Source organism: Hipposideros armiger, unplaced genomic scaffold, assembly GCF_001890085.2.
Source record: "Hipposideros armiger isolate ML-2016 unplaced genomic scaffold, ASM189008v1 scaffold_9, whole genome shotgun sequence".
Taxonomy (NCBI): domain Eukaryota; kingdom Metazoa; phylum Chordata; class Mammalia; order Chiroptera; family Hipposideridae; genus Hipposideros; species Hipposideros armiger.
This window is the reverse complement of record NW_017731359.1, coordinates 5,543,340-5,557,518: the sequence shown is the minus strand read 5'-3', so window position 1 is coordinate 5,557,518 and position 14,179 is coordinate 5,543,340. Positions and strand designations below refer to the sequence as shown.

Below are 14,179 nucleotides of genomic sequence, written 5' to 3'. Positions count from 1 at the left end.
GTCGAGCTGTTGTTCAGCATCTTAGCTGTGGAGGGCAGTGTCACTGGCCCTCATGTGGGATCTGAACCGGGGCCCTCTGGCGTCCCAAGCCAGTTGTTAACCGTCGTGCCACTCGGCTGGCCCCCCCCAATAAAATCTTAAAAAAAAAAAATGATGCGAACTGTATGGAACTGTTTTGGGGTGGGGCAAGGACTTCTTTAAGCAAAGTGAGTTCAAAGCAGAGGCATGGAGTTGCAGAGTCCAGAAATAACATTTGAGGTCTCAGCAGCGTTCAAGTTTATGGTGGTTTGTGATACATAGGCTAATGTAACATTACTTTTTTATATAGTGAGAAAGGAAAGCCAGCAGTTATTTTAAATACACCTCCATGAAGAAAAATTCTTTGTAAGAATATAAATCATATTACATATTACCAAATTTCAGATTAGACTAAAATATTTTCTACTTAAAACCATGTATGTCTCAGAGTTAGAGTGTAATTGGTGCTTCAAGCATCTTCTCAGATGGCTCATAGAAGGAATGGCTTTTCCAGACGATGGGATCATCAGTGTTTCTTTGTGGAGCATTCTTTTGAAAAATGATGTGTAGTGAAAGTGGTTCAGTTTACAACACATGACATTAACTTTGTGTGGGACTGTACGATAAAACCAGTATAATATTCCAGCATGCATTTTGTGTTTAAATTTTACAACAATGTGATTTTTGTTAAGGCATTTACAATACCTTATAAGATGTCCCAAGTCAGGTGGGCTAGTTCCACATTTTTGTTTTATTTTAAGATTTTATTGGGGAATTGGGGGAGGGGAACAGACAAGTTGCTGTCCTTTTGTTCTTCAGTCTGGTTGTGGAGGATGTCATTTCACTGGCTCATGTTGGTATTATGAGCATTGCGCTCTTCCTAGCTGAGGCAGATCGGTCACCGGCCATTGGACAGCCACACACAGCTGCTCACAGCAGCTCACGCCACCGGCTGTTCACGCTGTCTGCCGGCCACTCACGGTAGCTTACCACAGCCCACTGCAGCCCCACTGCAGCCTACACCGTCACCTCACAGCAGCCCAGCTCCAGGTTGAGCTGTTATTCACCATCTTAGCTGTAAAGGGCAGTGTCACTGGCCCATGTGGGATCTGAACCGGCAGCCCTGCTGCTAAGAGCTCGCGATCCCAAGCCAATTCTTAACCAATGAGCAACTCAGCCGGCCTCATTACAGTTTTTCCCTTTCTTAAAATGTGTATACATTTTTTTGGCACCCTCTATGAGGGCTTATTTATGTAATTTGTATTCTGTTCCATTGGTCTATATTTCGTGTTTATGCTAATACTGCACTGTTTTGATTCTGTAGCTCTGTAGTGACTTTTGAAGTCGGGAAGTATGAGTCTTCGAGTTTTGTTCTTTTTCAAGATTTTTTCTTTGCTATTCAGTGTCCATTGAGATTCTATATGAATTTTAGAATGGGCTTTTGTATTTGGTTAACACATCCATTTATTGAGTATGTATGTATATGTAGACACACACCACACATACATTCATACACTATTTAATTCCAGGCACATTCTGTATTAATCCATGTTATGATTTTTCTTCTGAACTGTAAGAAGTAGATTGGTCAATTACATTAAATCGCTGTAGAAGAAGCTATTTTTTATACTTACCCGCAACCCAGTTATGATTCACAGGCAAATGAGACTGTCTAGTGATTACCCAACAGGCAAGCAGCTGACTTACTGTGCATTTATGAACAGGGAGAAAACAGCATGTGGCTAAAGGAGGATGAGTCAGAACCAAAAATCTTCTAAAGGAATATGTTAAATAGACTACAGAAATTATTACAACTGAAAAGCAGGATACATTCTTCCTCAGTGGAAAACTTGTTTTCCTGCGTGCCCATGGCCATCCCAGTATTACTACTTGTCTGCTGGTTTATTGGTGGGAACAACTGTTCATTGTCTCCAAAGGTTTCTTTCCCTTGGTAAGAAGTTACTGTATAAAACATTGGTGGAAATGTATGTGTAAGCAATCAGTGTTTCTGTAGTACTCTATATGTTTCATAAATTTTATGTACATTGACTTACTAATTTTTACTGTCTCCTATGAAAGAGGCATTATTTATCCCCGATTTTCTGTGTAAGGAATCTGAGGCTTACTAGCAAACTTAAATAATTTGTCTCAGGCACATCGATAGAGCTACAATTTAAACCCAAGTTTTATCTGGTTCCAAAGCACATTTTTGTTTTCACTCTTCCCGTGCTATCTTAAAGTATAGTGGTATTATTCCATTTAAAAATAATTATAGTTGATTCTCGTTATTTATGGCAGTTGTCTTCTATAAAGTCACTGCAGACTTGAATTAGCAAATACTGACCAATTGCTTCCAGGGAAAATACAAAGTTAGGTTCCTACAAGTGTCTGCTCACAACATCTTCCTCAACCAATCAATACAAAAATCTTGTTTTAATGTGTGTTTCTGTTTAAAGACACCTTGTTTATAGTGTTGATTCATAACTTGGATGACAGTAAGATTTTGGGCATCTGGGTTATTTCTAATCTGTTGTCATTATTAACCCTTGAGAGCGAACATCCTTTTAATCAAATATTTTGTGTACATCTTTGATTAAACTTTAGGATACATTCATAGACATGGCATTGCAGGGTCAAAGGAAAATTCATACTTATTGCCAAAAAAATGCCTTCCCAGAATTGTTAGCCAGTTTACACTCCTTCTGACAATGTCATAGAACCTGGTTTTCCTCCTCAACATTGTTAAAATGTTTTTGTTTTTTATTTTTATATTTGTTTAGAAATAGTTATAGTTATCTTGTTTTAACTTAATGTTTGATTACTATTAGTGAAATTTTTAAACAATTTTTTACCATTTATGTTTATTTCATTCTAAACTCATTTTTTTCAAGTGGTTAGCCAGTTTTGCCACCTCCCCTGGTTAAATAAAATATCCTTTTACCATTAATTTGAAATGTTGCCTTTTTCATTTATTAAGGACTTTTGTGTACTTGGTTTCATTTTTGGATTTTTTTTTTGTTTATTCCATTAAGTTCTTTTTGACTGCCACAGCACTACTACAAATGTACTGATTGCATTGTTACATGTTTTAATATCTGAAAGGGCAGAATATTACTCTTCCCTAATATTTTAATGGTAGTGTGATTCTTTTGTAGGAACCATAGACTTATTTCTCAAATTCCAGAAAATATTATATTTTTTGTAATTAAAATTTATTGAGGTGACAATGGTTAGTAAAATTATATAGATTTCAAGTGTAAATTCTGTGATACATCATCTATATATCACATTGTATGTTCACCACCCAGAGTTAGTTCTCCTTCCATCACCATATATTTGACCCCGTTTACCCTCATATGCCATCCTCCTCCCCCCTTACCCTCTGGTAACCACTAAATTATTGTCCGTGTTGATGAGTTTTTTGTTTCTTTGTCTTGTTCCTTTGTTGCTTTCAGTTTTATATCCTACGTATCAGTGAAATCATATGGTTATAGACTTTTACTGTGTGACTTAATTTCGCTTAGCATAATCTCAAGATCCATCCATTTTGTCTCAAATGACACTATTTCATCTTTTCTTTTGGCAGAGTAGTATTCCATTGTGTATATATATCTATCGAAGGACACTTTGATTGTTTCCATGTCTTGGCGACTGTAAATAAAGCTGCAATGAACATCGGAGCACATATATCTTTACAGATAAATGTTTTCAGATTTTTTGGGTATATATGCACAAGAGGGATTGCTGGGTCATGTGGTAATTCTATTCTTAATTTTTTGAGGAACCTCCACACTGTCTTCCACAGTGGCTGCACTAATCTGCATTCCTACCAACATTGTATGAGGGTTTCTTTTTCTCCACAGCCTCTCCAACATTTATTATTGTTGATGATAGCCATTCTAACGAGTGGAATATTTTTAAAATAAGGATTACTTTGAGATTAATTGGCATTTATAGTCTTAACATTCAAGAAAAGGACATCTCACTAGTTATTGAAATCTTTTTTCGTTTCAGAAATAAGGTATTTTCTTCTTATAGAACCTATATGTTTCTTACTCAGTTTATTCTCAGTAGTTGATACTGTTATATTTTTTGTTGCTATTTTAAAATAAGAGGTTTTTTTTATTTTCTAAATAATTGCTATCATAATATAGGAAGATTGTTTTTTATGTATTTTTATAACCAACCACTTTACTGAACTCATTAATTCACTTCGTTTTTCAGGTAGATAACTTTAGATGATATATCCTAAATCATATTTTTATGCAACTTTGTTAGAACTATGGTTTTTATTTTATTTACTTTTCTTTTTTTTAAGATTTTATTGGGGAATTGGGAAAGGGGAACAGCCAAGCTGTTGTCCTTCAATCTTAGTTGTTGAGGGTGCAACTAGCTCAGCTCCAAGTCCAGTCGCCATCTGGCTGCCTGTCAGCAGCCCGGGTCGCTCAGCTCAAGGTGCTGTGTTCAGTCTTAGTTGCGGGTGGGTGTAACACACCGTCCCATGTGGGAGTCGAACAGGTAACCTTGTTGTTAGCACATGCTCTCACCAGCTGAGCCATCCTGCCACCTGTTGGCAGCTCAGTGGCAGCTGAGCTCTGGCGCAGCTCACTGGCCCATGTGGGAATCGAGCCAGCGATTCTGTTGCTCAGAGCTCACGCTCTTAACCAACTGAGTCACTCGGCCAGCCCTCAGAACTGTGGTCTTTAAATGGAATAGGCAAAGCTGCTGGATCCAGCTTCTTATAATTTTACTGTCAGTAGTACATTCCATTAATCTTAAGTGAGTTCTGCTTAAATGTAACAGAATTCAATTTTAATTCTTACAGTTCTTTTATGTATTTAGTTCTTCCTCATTAAAGACTTTGGAGTCTTTTTTTGGGCAGTGGGATATAAATCTTTATATATTCCCACTATTGCAAAATGACAGGTAATAAACATTTGTTGACTAGGTGGATCTTTTCAATTTGAATTTATAGGGAAGATACAAGAAAAAAACAAAACACCTAAATTCCAGCTGTATTTCTGCTCTTTGTTTAATCATTATTCAAATATTTTATGAGGGTCTAAGGGGTATTGGCCATTCCCTCTTACTGTTTCCCCTAATACTTCAATTTATAGACTCACAAATGTTTAAGCTGTAGTGGTTTACTACAGAGAAGTGAAATATTCTTTCCAACTAAGATGGGTTTTTTGACGGTGAAATATCTGCTTTTTGCTTTTGTCAATAGCTTTGACACTTGGTTTCCGTGTATATTGATTTTATGGCTCGGTAGTGGTGTGCATGGGAGTCTTGTTTGCAAATCTACAGTTATTCTGTTTTAATTATCTTGAAATTATCTTCTTTAGACCACTCAAAAAAGGGAACTCTTTTTGCTTTCCCTTTGTACCCACAATTTCTATTCACCCAGCTACCTAGGAACTAAAAACATTGAATTTCTATAAATATATAGTATTGTAGAAGAAAAGGCAATTGAGGATGCCGCTGGTTATTTTAAATTCGGATACTCTCAGAATAAGTTGACTCCAGACTGTTAGAGATAGAACTATATTTTGTACATGTTGGTAAATGAGAAGTTAACTAGGTACTCTCATGTTCTTCCTCTGACACTTTCATTTGAAAACATGGGGTAACTTAATTTTTAACTACTTAAGCAGTTTGGCCTATTTCCTAAATGAAGGGTATTTATCATCTCTCAAGCTCTGTGCTACAAAGACCTTGGTATCTATGAGGGCACGGGAACAATGGAGTTTCACTATCATAATTGAACCCTTTTTTTCTCACTCGCCGATTTGAAAATCTGATGGAAGCACTGGACTTTCTTAGAAAAATACACATGGACACGGACACATGCAGTTTTACACAGAATTTCAGGGAATTTCTGGTCTTCTTGAAACTTATCCATAAACTCAAACTCCTGTAGGTTCTTTGAACTCCAGCCTAAGAACTCCTGCCTTAAATAAAAGCATTGCTAAAAGTTATGTGTGCCATAAAATCCTGTAACATAATACTTAGATATCTAATGCATCCAACAAAGGGGAAATTTTTACTTGGAGAATTATTACTTAACCTTTAGCCGCTAGGCTCCTTACATGTTTTCCTCTTTTGTCACTGGCTGTTCATAGCATGCTTTGCTGGGTTGTTTACTATCCAGCATCAAAAAGTTGAATTTCCTCAGGGTTCTTCCTGCTCTCCTCCTACCTACCACCGCCCTTTCCCCCTATTTACTGCTTGGCAAATCTCATTCTTTCCCCTGGAGTTAAATACCACTGTATTGTTGATGCTGCCAGACTTAAATCATCTGTCCATAACTAGAATCCTGCTGGCAACTGCCTACTCAGAAATCTCCATTTACATATCTCATAGGTGTCATTTATGTAACAGGTAAAAATTGTTGTAAATATTTTTATAATAGTTATATTGAGATAAAATTCACCTGTTTAGAGTATACAGTGCAGGGATTTTAGTATATTCACAGAGTTGTGAAACCATCACCACTCTAATTTCGAAACATTTTCATCACCCCGAAAAGAAATCCTGTACCTACTAAAACAATCACTCCTCATTCCCCCCTTCCCTTAGCCCCTGGCAACCACTAATCTGCTTTCTGTCTTTCTGTATTTGCCCATTCGAGACATTTCATGTCAATGGAATCATAGTATGTGGTCGTCTTCTGTTTTCTTTTACTTAGCATAATATTTTCAAGATTTATCCATGTTGTAACATGTATCAATACTTTATTCCTTTTAATGGACTAATAGTCCATTATATGCATAATGCCATAGTTGATGGTGCATACATCTTTTTCCTGAAGCTCTACTGCTACAGTGATAAAGAATTTAAAGCTACAGAATGTGAAAATTAAGTGATATCGTGTGTAATTTGGATTGATATTGCAAATACTGATACTTAGAGCTTGAGTTGATTAAAAATTGTGTAATACTCACTTTACGTTATTTCCAAAAGAACACAAAATGTGAGGCTGTACTCACTGTTAACTTTCTGTGAAGTCTCAAATACATTCTCTGATATTTTACTTTTGGAAAAATAAGCAGGCCTTATTGTTTTTGTGTGTCATTAGCTTAATCTACCCATTTTAAAGACTTTATAGAATTTATTTTGTATAAAGTATTTTAGGACAATGGGTTTAATCCTTAGATCATATTTTAATAAGTTTTCTTTTCACAGTTTGAAATAAGGCATTATTTTCAGTGAAAAATGTGTTAGTGTTTAAATGACATTATTGAATTACATTACAAAATGTCAAACTGTTAAGAGACGGAATTTTGTTTTCTTTGTATTTTGAGGTTTGGTATTCATGAATGTATGAAAGTGCCAAACATTTCCTTTAAAGATCTACACATAAAACTATTTATTTGAATGTGAACGTACAAATAAATCACCAGGATCATCTAAATATTATTTTAAATTACAATTCCAGGCACTAGCCTTAATTAAGAACTGTAGCCATTTTCTGAACCCATTTAGGAATTTCCCAAAACAGTTCAGTGATTTTCTTTGTCATGAGAGAACTTTTGTAAAGAAGTAATAAATGGGCTTTTAAAAAATTTAATAATTTCTTGAGGAAAATATTTTTTAATGTGTAAATTAATATGAATAAGCTGCATTTATGGAATCTTTGATTCTAAAAGATATAAACCATTAATGAAGAATATAGAACCTGATTACAAAGTTGACCTTTCTCTGCCATTAGAAGAATTCTCTTTATTATTAATATTAGAATTTAAAATAATGAGGCATATTGATATGTGAAATGTTATACTCCTCACTGCGTGGCATCCCACTGCCCCTTAGAAAGAGTAGGTAGGAATCTTGATTAGAAGGTGTGGTAAGTCAAGTTATATTGATAGGCAGTATTCTAGAGGGGTATTGTTTTTAGGTTTTGTGAGGTGTCGAATATGAGGTCATAGTCACTTGTTTGAATTAGGTGCACATCAGTGGAGTTTTAAATTTATAATGTGGAAGGGAATGAGCACTTATCAGAACAGAAGGAAATGTGTGGTTAAACGGTTTCAGCTATAACTGTAGACTATTTCCCTTGGTCCAAATGCGGGGAGAAATGGAACCTTGTTTTTGGCTTTTTTCCAGTACAAGTAGAAATTGATCCAGCATGGTTGATTGGAGTCCTTAACAGGAAAAATGATTGTATTTAGTAGTGACATAAATATGTACTAAAAAGGCATAAATCCTGTGAGTTTTATTTTATAGGTGTCTTAGTAGTAATTTTTCTGACATATTTATAATTATCAATAGTCAATTATTCTTATTAAGTCTCTCTTAAAACAAGAATGACCCAAGGTATTTTTATTGTACAAACTACTAAATTGAGTAAAGGAAAAGCTGATGTTTCCAGCTTTTTCCTCAAAATAAGAGGCTGTCTTACTGATTTTATATAATTATAGGTAATAAATAATGCTAATTTTAGCTCAAAAAAGCACTGGGATTATCCATAGAAAATACATTTGGTATAGGCAGATGAAGAACCTTATTTATAAAGATATATTTGACGATCTGTAGTTTTGAAAATTCATTGAAATCCTGCTTCCTCTGCATTTTAATAATCTTGTTAAGGTATAAATGATTTTTAAAAATGTATTCTGATTTTTATTTAGAAGCCCATGTTAAATGAGGTATCAGAGACCTAAAATTTTTTTTTAAATCTAAAATAATTTTTTACAGTAACTATTAGAATGCTATGGTGTTAGGGTGTGGGAGATTGTAAGAACTTTAATAAATTTCTCATTTTTTTTTACTGTGTCAGTAAAATATTCACCTCAAGATCATAGCATTAGAACCTTTTTTGATGGATCTTTATTTGCTCTCGAGAACAAATATATTTTCAGGTAATATGAGAATTAATTTGGTGATTAAAAATGAAAGTGATCTGAATTTGGAAATCATACCTAAAGTGACTTTGGCTTTAGGGTTATTTACTTGAAAAAGAATGGTGAATAAGTAAATGTTATATTAGTTAAGGTTCTTTGCTTAGAAGCTGTAGAAATCAACTCTGGCTAACTTAAGTAAAAAAAAAGAAAAAGAAAAAAAGCAGTATTACTTATCAGGAAGCTATGAGGTTGCTTATAAAACTGAAAGGAATTGTAAAAGAACCTGACCCTGGATGGCTCCAGGGATACCAATAGAGGGAAGCAGTGCATGCTTTCTTCAAGGGTTAGTGATTACAGTTGTTTTCCATCTTTATATGTCTTTACTTAAGATTCAAAAATTAAGGCAAAGTACCTAATTGTCCTAGCTTCAGTTGGAAGAGCAGTGATCATCTTAACTATAGTTTTTATAAAATCTGTAAAACTTCCTTTTAAAAGTAATCTGGAAGAATTAGTGACCAGAAATAAAATTCTGGTAATCCAGATTAATTTAATTTATAGAATATGGTCAGACGCTATAGTTTATATACTTTCCTGTAATTCTTAATTTTATAATTGTATTCATCTTGTTATTTCCTAAGACCACAGTTTTCGTAAGTAACTTTGTCCTTTGTTTTTCATGTGTCTGGTGGCTTATCATTGGTTTTCATCCTTTTCTGTGTCTTAGGTGTATTTGAAGGCACCCATGATTCTGAATGGAGTCTGTGTTATCTGGAAAGGCTGGATTGATCTCCAGAGACTGGATGGTATGGGCTGCTTGGAGTTTGATGAGGAGCGAGCCCAGGTAGGGCGATTTCCGGCTTTACTGAGCAGGGTCCCTTTATTTATCCCTATTCTTGCCTTTGTCTGGGGATCTGTTTTACCCAGTCTTGAAGAGTAAGTATAGAAAGTCTTAGGTTCAGGTAATGTTGAGTAATCCTGAAGATGTCGACACCCAAATTCTGGTCCTGGTTTTAGGTAAGTTTTTCTTCAGTGGTTCTAAATTTCATTGGCTTACCCTTATCTGCTGAGTGGGGCACTTCAAAGTCCAGTAAGTGACTCTGTTTAATATTTGTTCTTGATCTTTAGAACATTATGAGGAAACAAAAACAGTTCGAAATAAAATGTAGGAACAACACTTCTGGAATGGCTGAGCGAGGAGCTTGGCAAATCCTTTCCCCAAAAAGCAATGATTAAACTGGACAAAACTGTAACAAAAAAAAAAAAGAAAGAAAGAAACGATTTAAGGTCTCTGGACATTAACCAAAGGACATAAATTGAGAAGTATATAGTCAAACAAAACTACTGAATTTCAGTAATAATAGTGATAGTCTGTGGCATTTTAGTCAGGAGCTGCTCCCATCTTTTCCTTCCCTCAGCTCTGTGATCCCTCAAGCTCTACCCTGGGCAGGCAGGGCAAGCCATGAGGGCTGGCAGCTCTGTTCTCTTGTCAGAGGGATCTGACTTTGTTCAGAGAAGCACTTGGAAAAATCCATGCCCAGGGATGTTACCTAAAACAATAGAGGTCTCTGTGGCACAGTCCAGGCCGGGAAAGTTAATGTTGCAGGAAACAACATAGCAGACTAGCCAGAAATTTAGCAGAGATCTAGGTAAAGAGATAATTAAAGTGGGCCCTACTAAGATCACACTTACCCCTCGTGGTCCAGAAGGCTGTGTGCATATGCAAGGCCGCACCTGTTTTGGAGAGAACAGAGAGGGCCTTTGCAAGATGCTAATTCCTGGCTGAACACAGGGAAGACTGATAAAATCCCTGCACTTTGACAGTATTCCCCCACGCTGCACACAGATCTATTGGCAAAGGAGGGAATCCTACTGACTCCAGATGTTTAAGCAAAACTTCTGAGCAGTCATTGGATGACCACGAAGTTATACTGATCCAGGGGCAACCCCCAGAAAGCAAGGCTTAAAAAAAAACTAAACTAAGCAGTGGCATCAGAGGCTGCAAACTGCTGGGGAAACAGGTTCTACAAAATTAGTCCAGGCAAGTCACTAAACAGACAAACAAAAAAAAGTAACAAGCTGGAGGCAGGAGTCAGAATTCATAGTTGCTACAGTATACTAATTAAAATGTCCAGTTTTCAACAAAAAATTGAGACATGCAAATACATGAAAGTATGACTAATACTCAGGGCAAAAGGTAGGCAATAGAAACTATCTTTGAGGGTTCTTAGTGACAAAGACTTAAAAGCAATTATTTATCAATATGTTCAAAGAATAAAGGAAAATTCTTTCCTTTAAAGAATAAAGGAAAATTATGATGACTAAATGTATTTTTATCAAATAGAGAATATCAATAAAGAGATCTAAATTATTAAAAAGAATGAAATAGAAATTCTAGAATTGAAAAAATAACAAATGAAAAATTCACAGACTCAACAGCACATTTGAGCTGGCAGAAGAAAAAAATAGTAAACTTGAACGTAGATTAATAGAGATTATTCAGTCTGAAGAACAGAAAGAAAAAAGAACAAAGAAAAATTAAGTCTCAGAGACTGTCAGATACGAGCATGCGTACCAACATACATTTAATGAAAGTCCCAAAAGGACAGGAGAGAAAGAAAGGGACAGAAAATATATTTTAAGAAATAATAACTGAAATCTTCTAAATTTGATAGAAAATATTAACCTTAATATTTAAGAAGTTCAATGAACTCCAGGTAAGATAAACAGAAAGAAATCCACACCTAGATACATCGTAGTCAAACTTAATAAACAAAGAGAATCTCAAAAGCAGCAAGAAAAACACTGCATCACATACAAGGGAGTCACATCTTTTGAAATTACAAAGGTCAGGAAATAGTCAGAAGGAACATGTAGAAGTATCTGATTATTATCAGGTGTTAATTTCTTTCAGTTGTTTAATACTAATCCTCTTAGCTAAAGTTAAAATAATGATAAGAATAAAAAGGAGCTCTTTTTCTTTCTTTCTGTTATCTCTTCCCATGTTGTTCTCCATATATGGAATGTGAAAACCTTAGTAAAAAAATTAAGATTTAAAATTAAAGTTAAAATTCTTAAGAAAGAATCTCTGTTACTTTGATTTCCACAGGGATTAGTCCTCAACTTTTTCAAATAATTGGCAATTTTGAAGGCTGTTTTGTAAGAAATTATATAACAGATTGAATTTATATAAGGGAAAATTTCAGATGGAGTTGAGTTCTAAAACTGAAATATTTTATTTGAATGATTGGTAAAAATTTTTAGTTTAACCTCCAGCATTTTCCATTCTTAGAATTTTTCAAGCCTTGTTGCCCCAATCACAAATTGAGCTTTATTGCTACAAAGTGCCAGCTGTTATGATAGTAAACTAATATAGTAATAGGTCTACATAATGTAAAAATTTCAAAGCAGGGGACCCCAGCCATCCAGTCAGCAGTCAGCACTTCTCAGTCGATGACCCTGACCCTGTGTGTGCCTAGGCTAATGTGTGTGTTTGTGTCATAGTTTTTATTTTTTATTTTTTTAAAGATAGTCTTTTTGGGCCGGCTGAGTGGCACGTTGTTTAAGAGCTGGCTTGGGATGCCAGAAGGCCCCGGTTCGGATCCCACATATGAGGGCCAATCACACTGCCCTCTACAGCTAAGATGCTGAACAACAGCTCAACCTGGAGCTGGGCTGCCTTGAGTCGCCAGCAAAGGCAGGTGGGTTGCCATGGGCTACATGTGTAGCCAAGCAGCCAGTGTGAGCATCCAGCAGCTGCCGTGAGCGGCCGTCCAGAAGCTGGCGACTGATCTGCCTCCACAACTAGACTGAAGAGCAAAAAAAGGATAGCAACTTGTCTGTTCCCCTTCCTTCAATTCCCCAATAAAAATCTTTGAAAAAAAAAAAAAAAAGAGTCTTTAAAAAAAATTTTTTTTCTTTTTCTTTTTTTAAGCCTGAGCCATCCTGCCACCTGTTGGCAGCTCAGCGGCTGCTCAGCTTGGGCCAGGAATCGAACTGCTGTTGCTCAGAGCTCAAACTTTTGAGTGAACTCTTAACCAACTGAGCCACTCGGCCGGCCCTGTGTCATAGTTTTTAACAAAGTTTTGAAAGTAAAAAATATTTTTAAAACAGAAAAAAGCTTATAGAATAAGGATATAAAGAAAGAAAATATTTGTGTACAGCTGTATAGTGTGTGGTTAAATCTAAGTTTTAATACAAGTCAAAAAGTTTTAAAAAATCAAAAAGTTTACAAATCAAAAGTTACAGTAAGCTAAGATTAATTTATTGAAAGAAAAATATTTTTCATAAATTTAGTGTAGCCTAAGTGTACAGTGTTTATAAAGTCTACAGTAGTGTACAATAATGACACATAGACCTTCACATTCACTCACCACTCACCCAGAGCAACTTCGAGCTCTGCAAACTCTATTCATGGTAAGTGCCCTATACAGGTGTACCATTTTTTATCTTCTATACCGTTTTTTATTGTGCCTTTTCTATATTTAGATATGTTTAGATACATAAATACTTGCCATTATGTTACAGTTGCCTACAGTATTCTGTACAGTAACATGCTGTACAGGTTTGTAGCCTAGGAGCATTAGGCTATATACCAAATAGCCGAGATGTGTAGTAGCTCCATACCATCTAGGTTTGTGTAAATACACTGATGTTCACACTACAACCAACTCACCTAATGATGCATTTCTCAGCACATATCCCCATCATTATGCAACATATAACTACGTAATACAGCTCAATAAAATGTTTTAACTTCCCCACAAATGAAGATATTTCTGAGTACAGTTACATAAATTCAAAATTAAATCATGTTTGCAGATTATATTTACCTTTTAATTTATTTTCTGTAATTTGTAGGGATAAATTTTAATATTTTCAATAATTGCAATCCTGTAAAAGCTTGAAAAACTGAAAATTTTGGCTCCTTACCATTGAATACTTTAATTAGAGATTTCCAACTATTTTTGAAAAAATGTAATTGAGGACTCATTTACACACAAAAAAGGCTCAGATTTTCTAAAACCCAAAGCGCATGCATTTTGTTGCGATGAATTATTTTGTATGCAGCACCTGCTTTGTCACAGAAATTTTATGGTCCAGGTACTTTAACTGGACACATAAATATATTTGTAATTTATGCAACTAGAACTTCTAAATACAGAATAGCTTACTTCTTTGAATAAGAATTGTTTGGATAAAAGTTAAGAATTATGTGTTTCGCGGGCCGGCCTAGTGGCACGATGGTTAAGAACTGGCTTGGGACGCCAGAGGGCCCCGGTTCGGATCCCACATATGAGGGCCAGTGACACTGCCCTCCA

At 35.5% G+C, this 14,179-nt stretch overlaps 1 protein-coding gene across 2 annotated transcripts in view; it reads left to right on the top strand.

The window, feature by feature from the left end:
• CBFB (core-binding factor subunit beta) overlaps positions 1 to 14,179 on the top strand; it is a 66,129-nt gene that overhangs the window by 23,274 nt on the left and 28,676 nt on the right. For both annotated transcript variants that reach the window (XM_019656688.1, XM_019656698.1), the window contains exon 4: positions 9,586 to 9,702. In XM_019656688.1, coding sequence (XP_019512233.1) covers positions 9,586 to 9,702 — 117 coding nt within the window. The remainder of the gene's footprint in view (positions 1 to 9,585; positions 9,703 to 14,179) is intronic.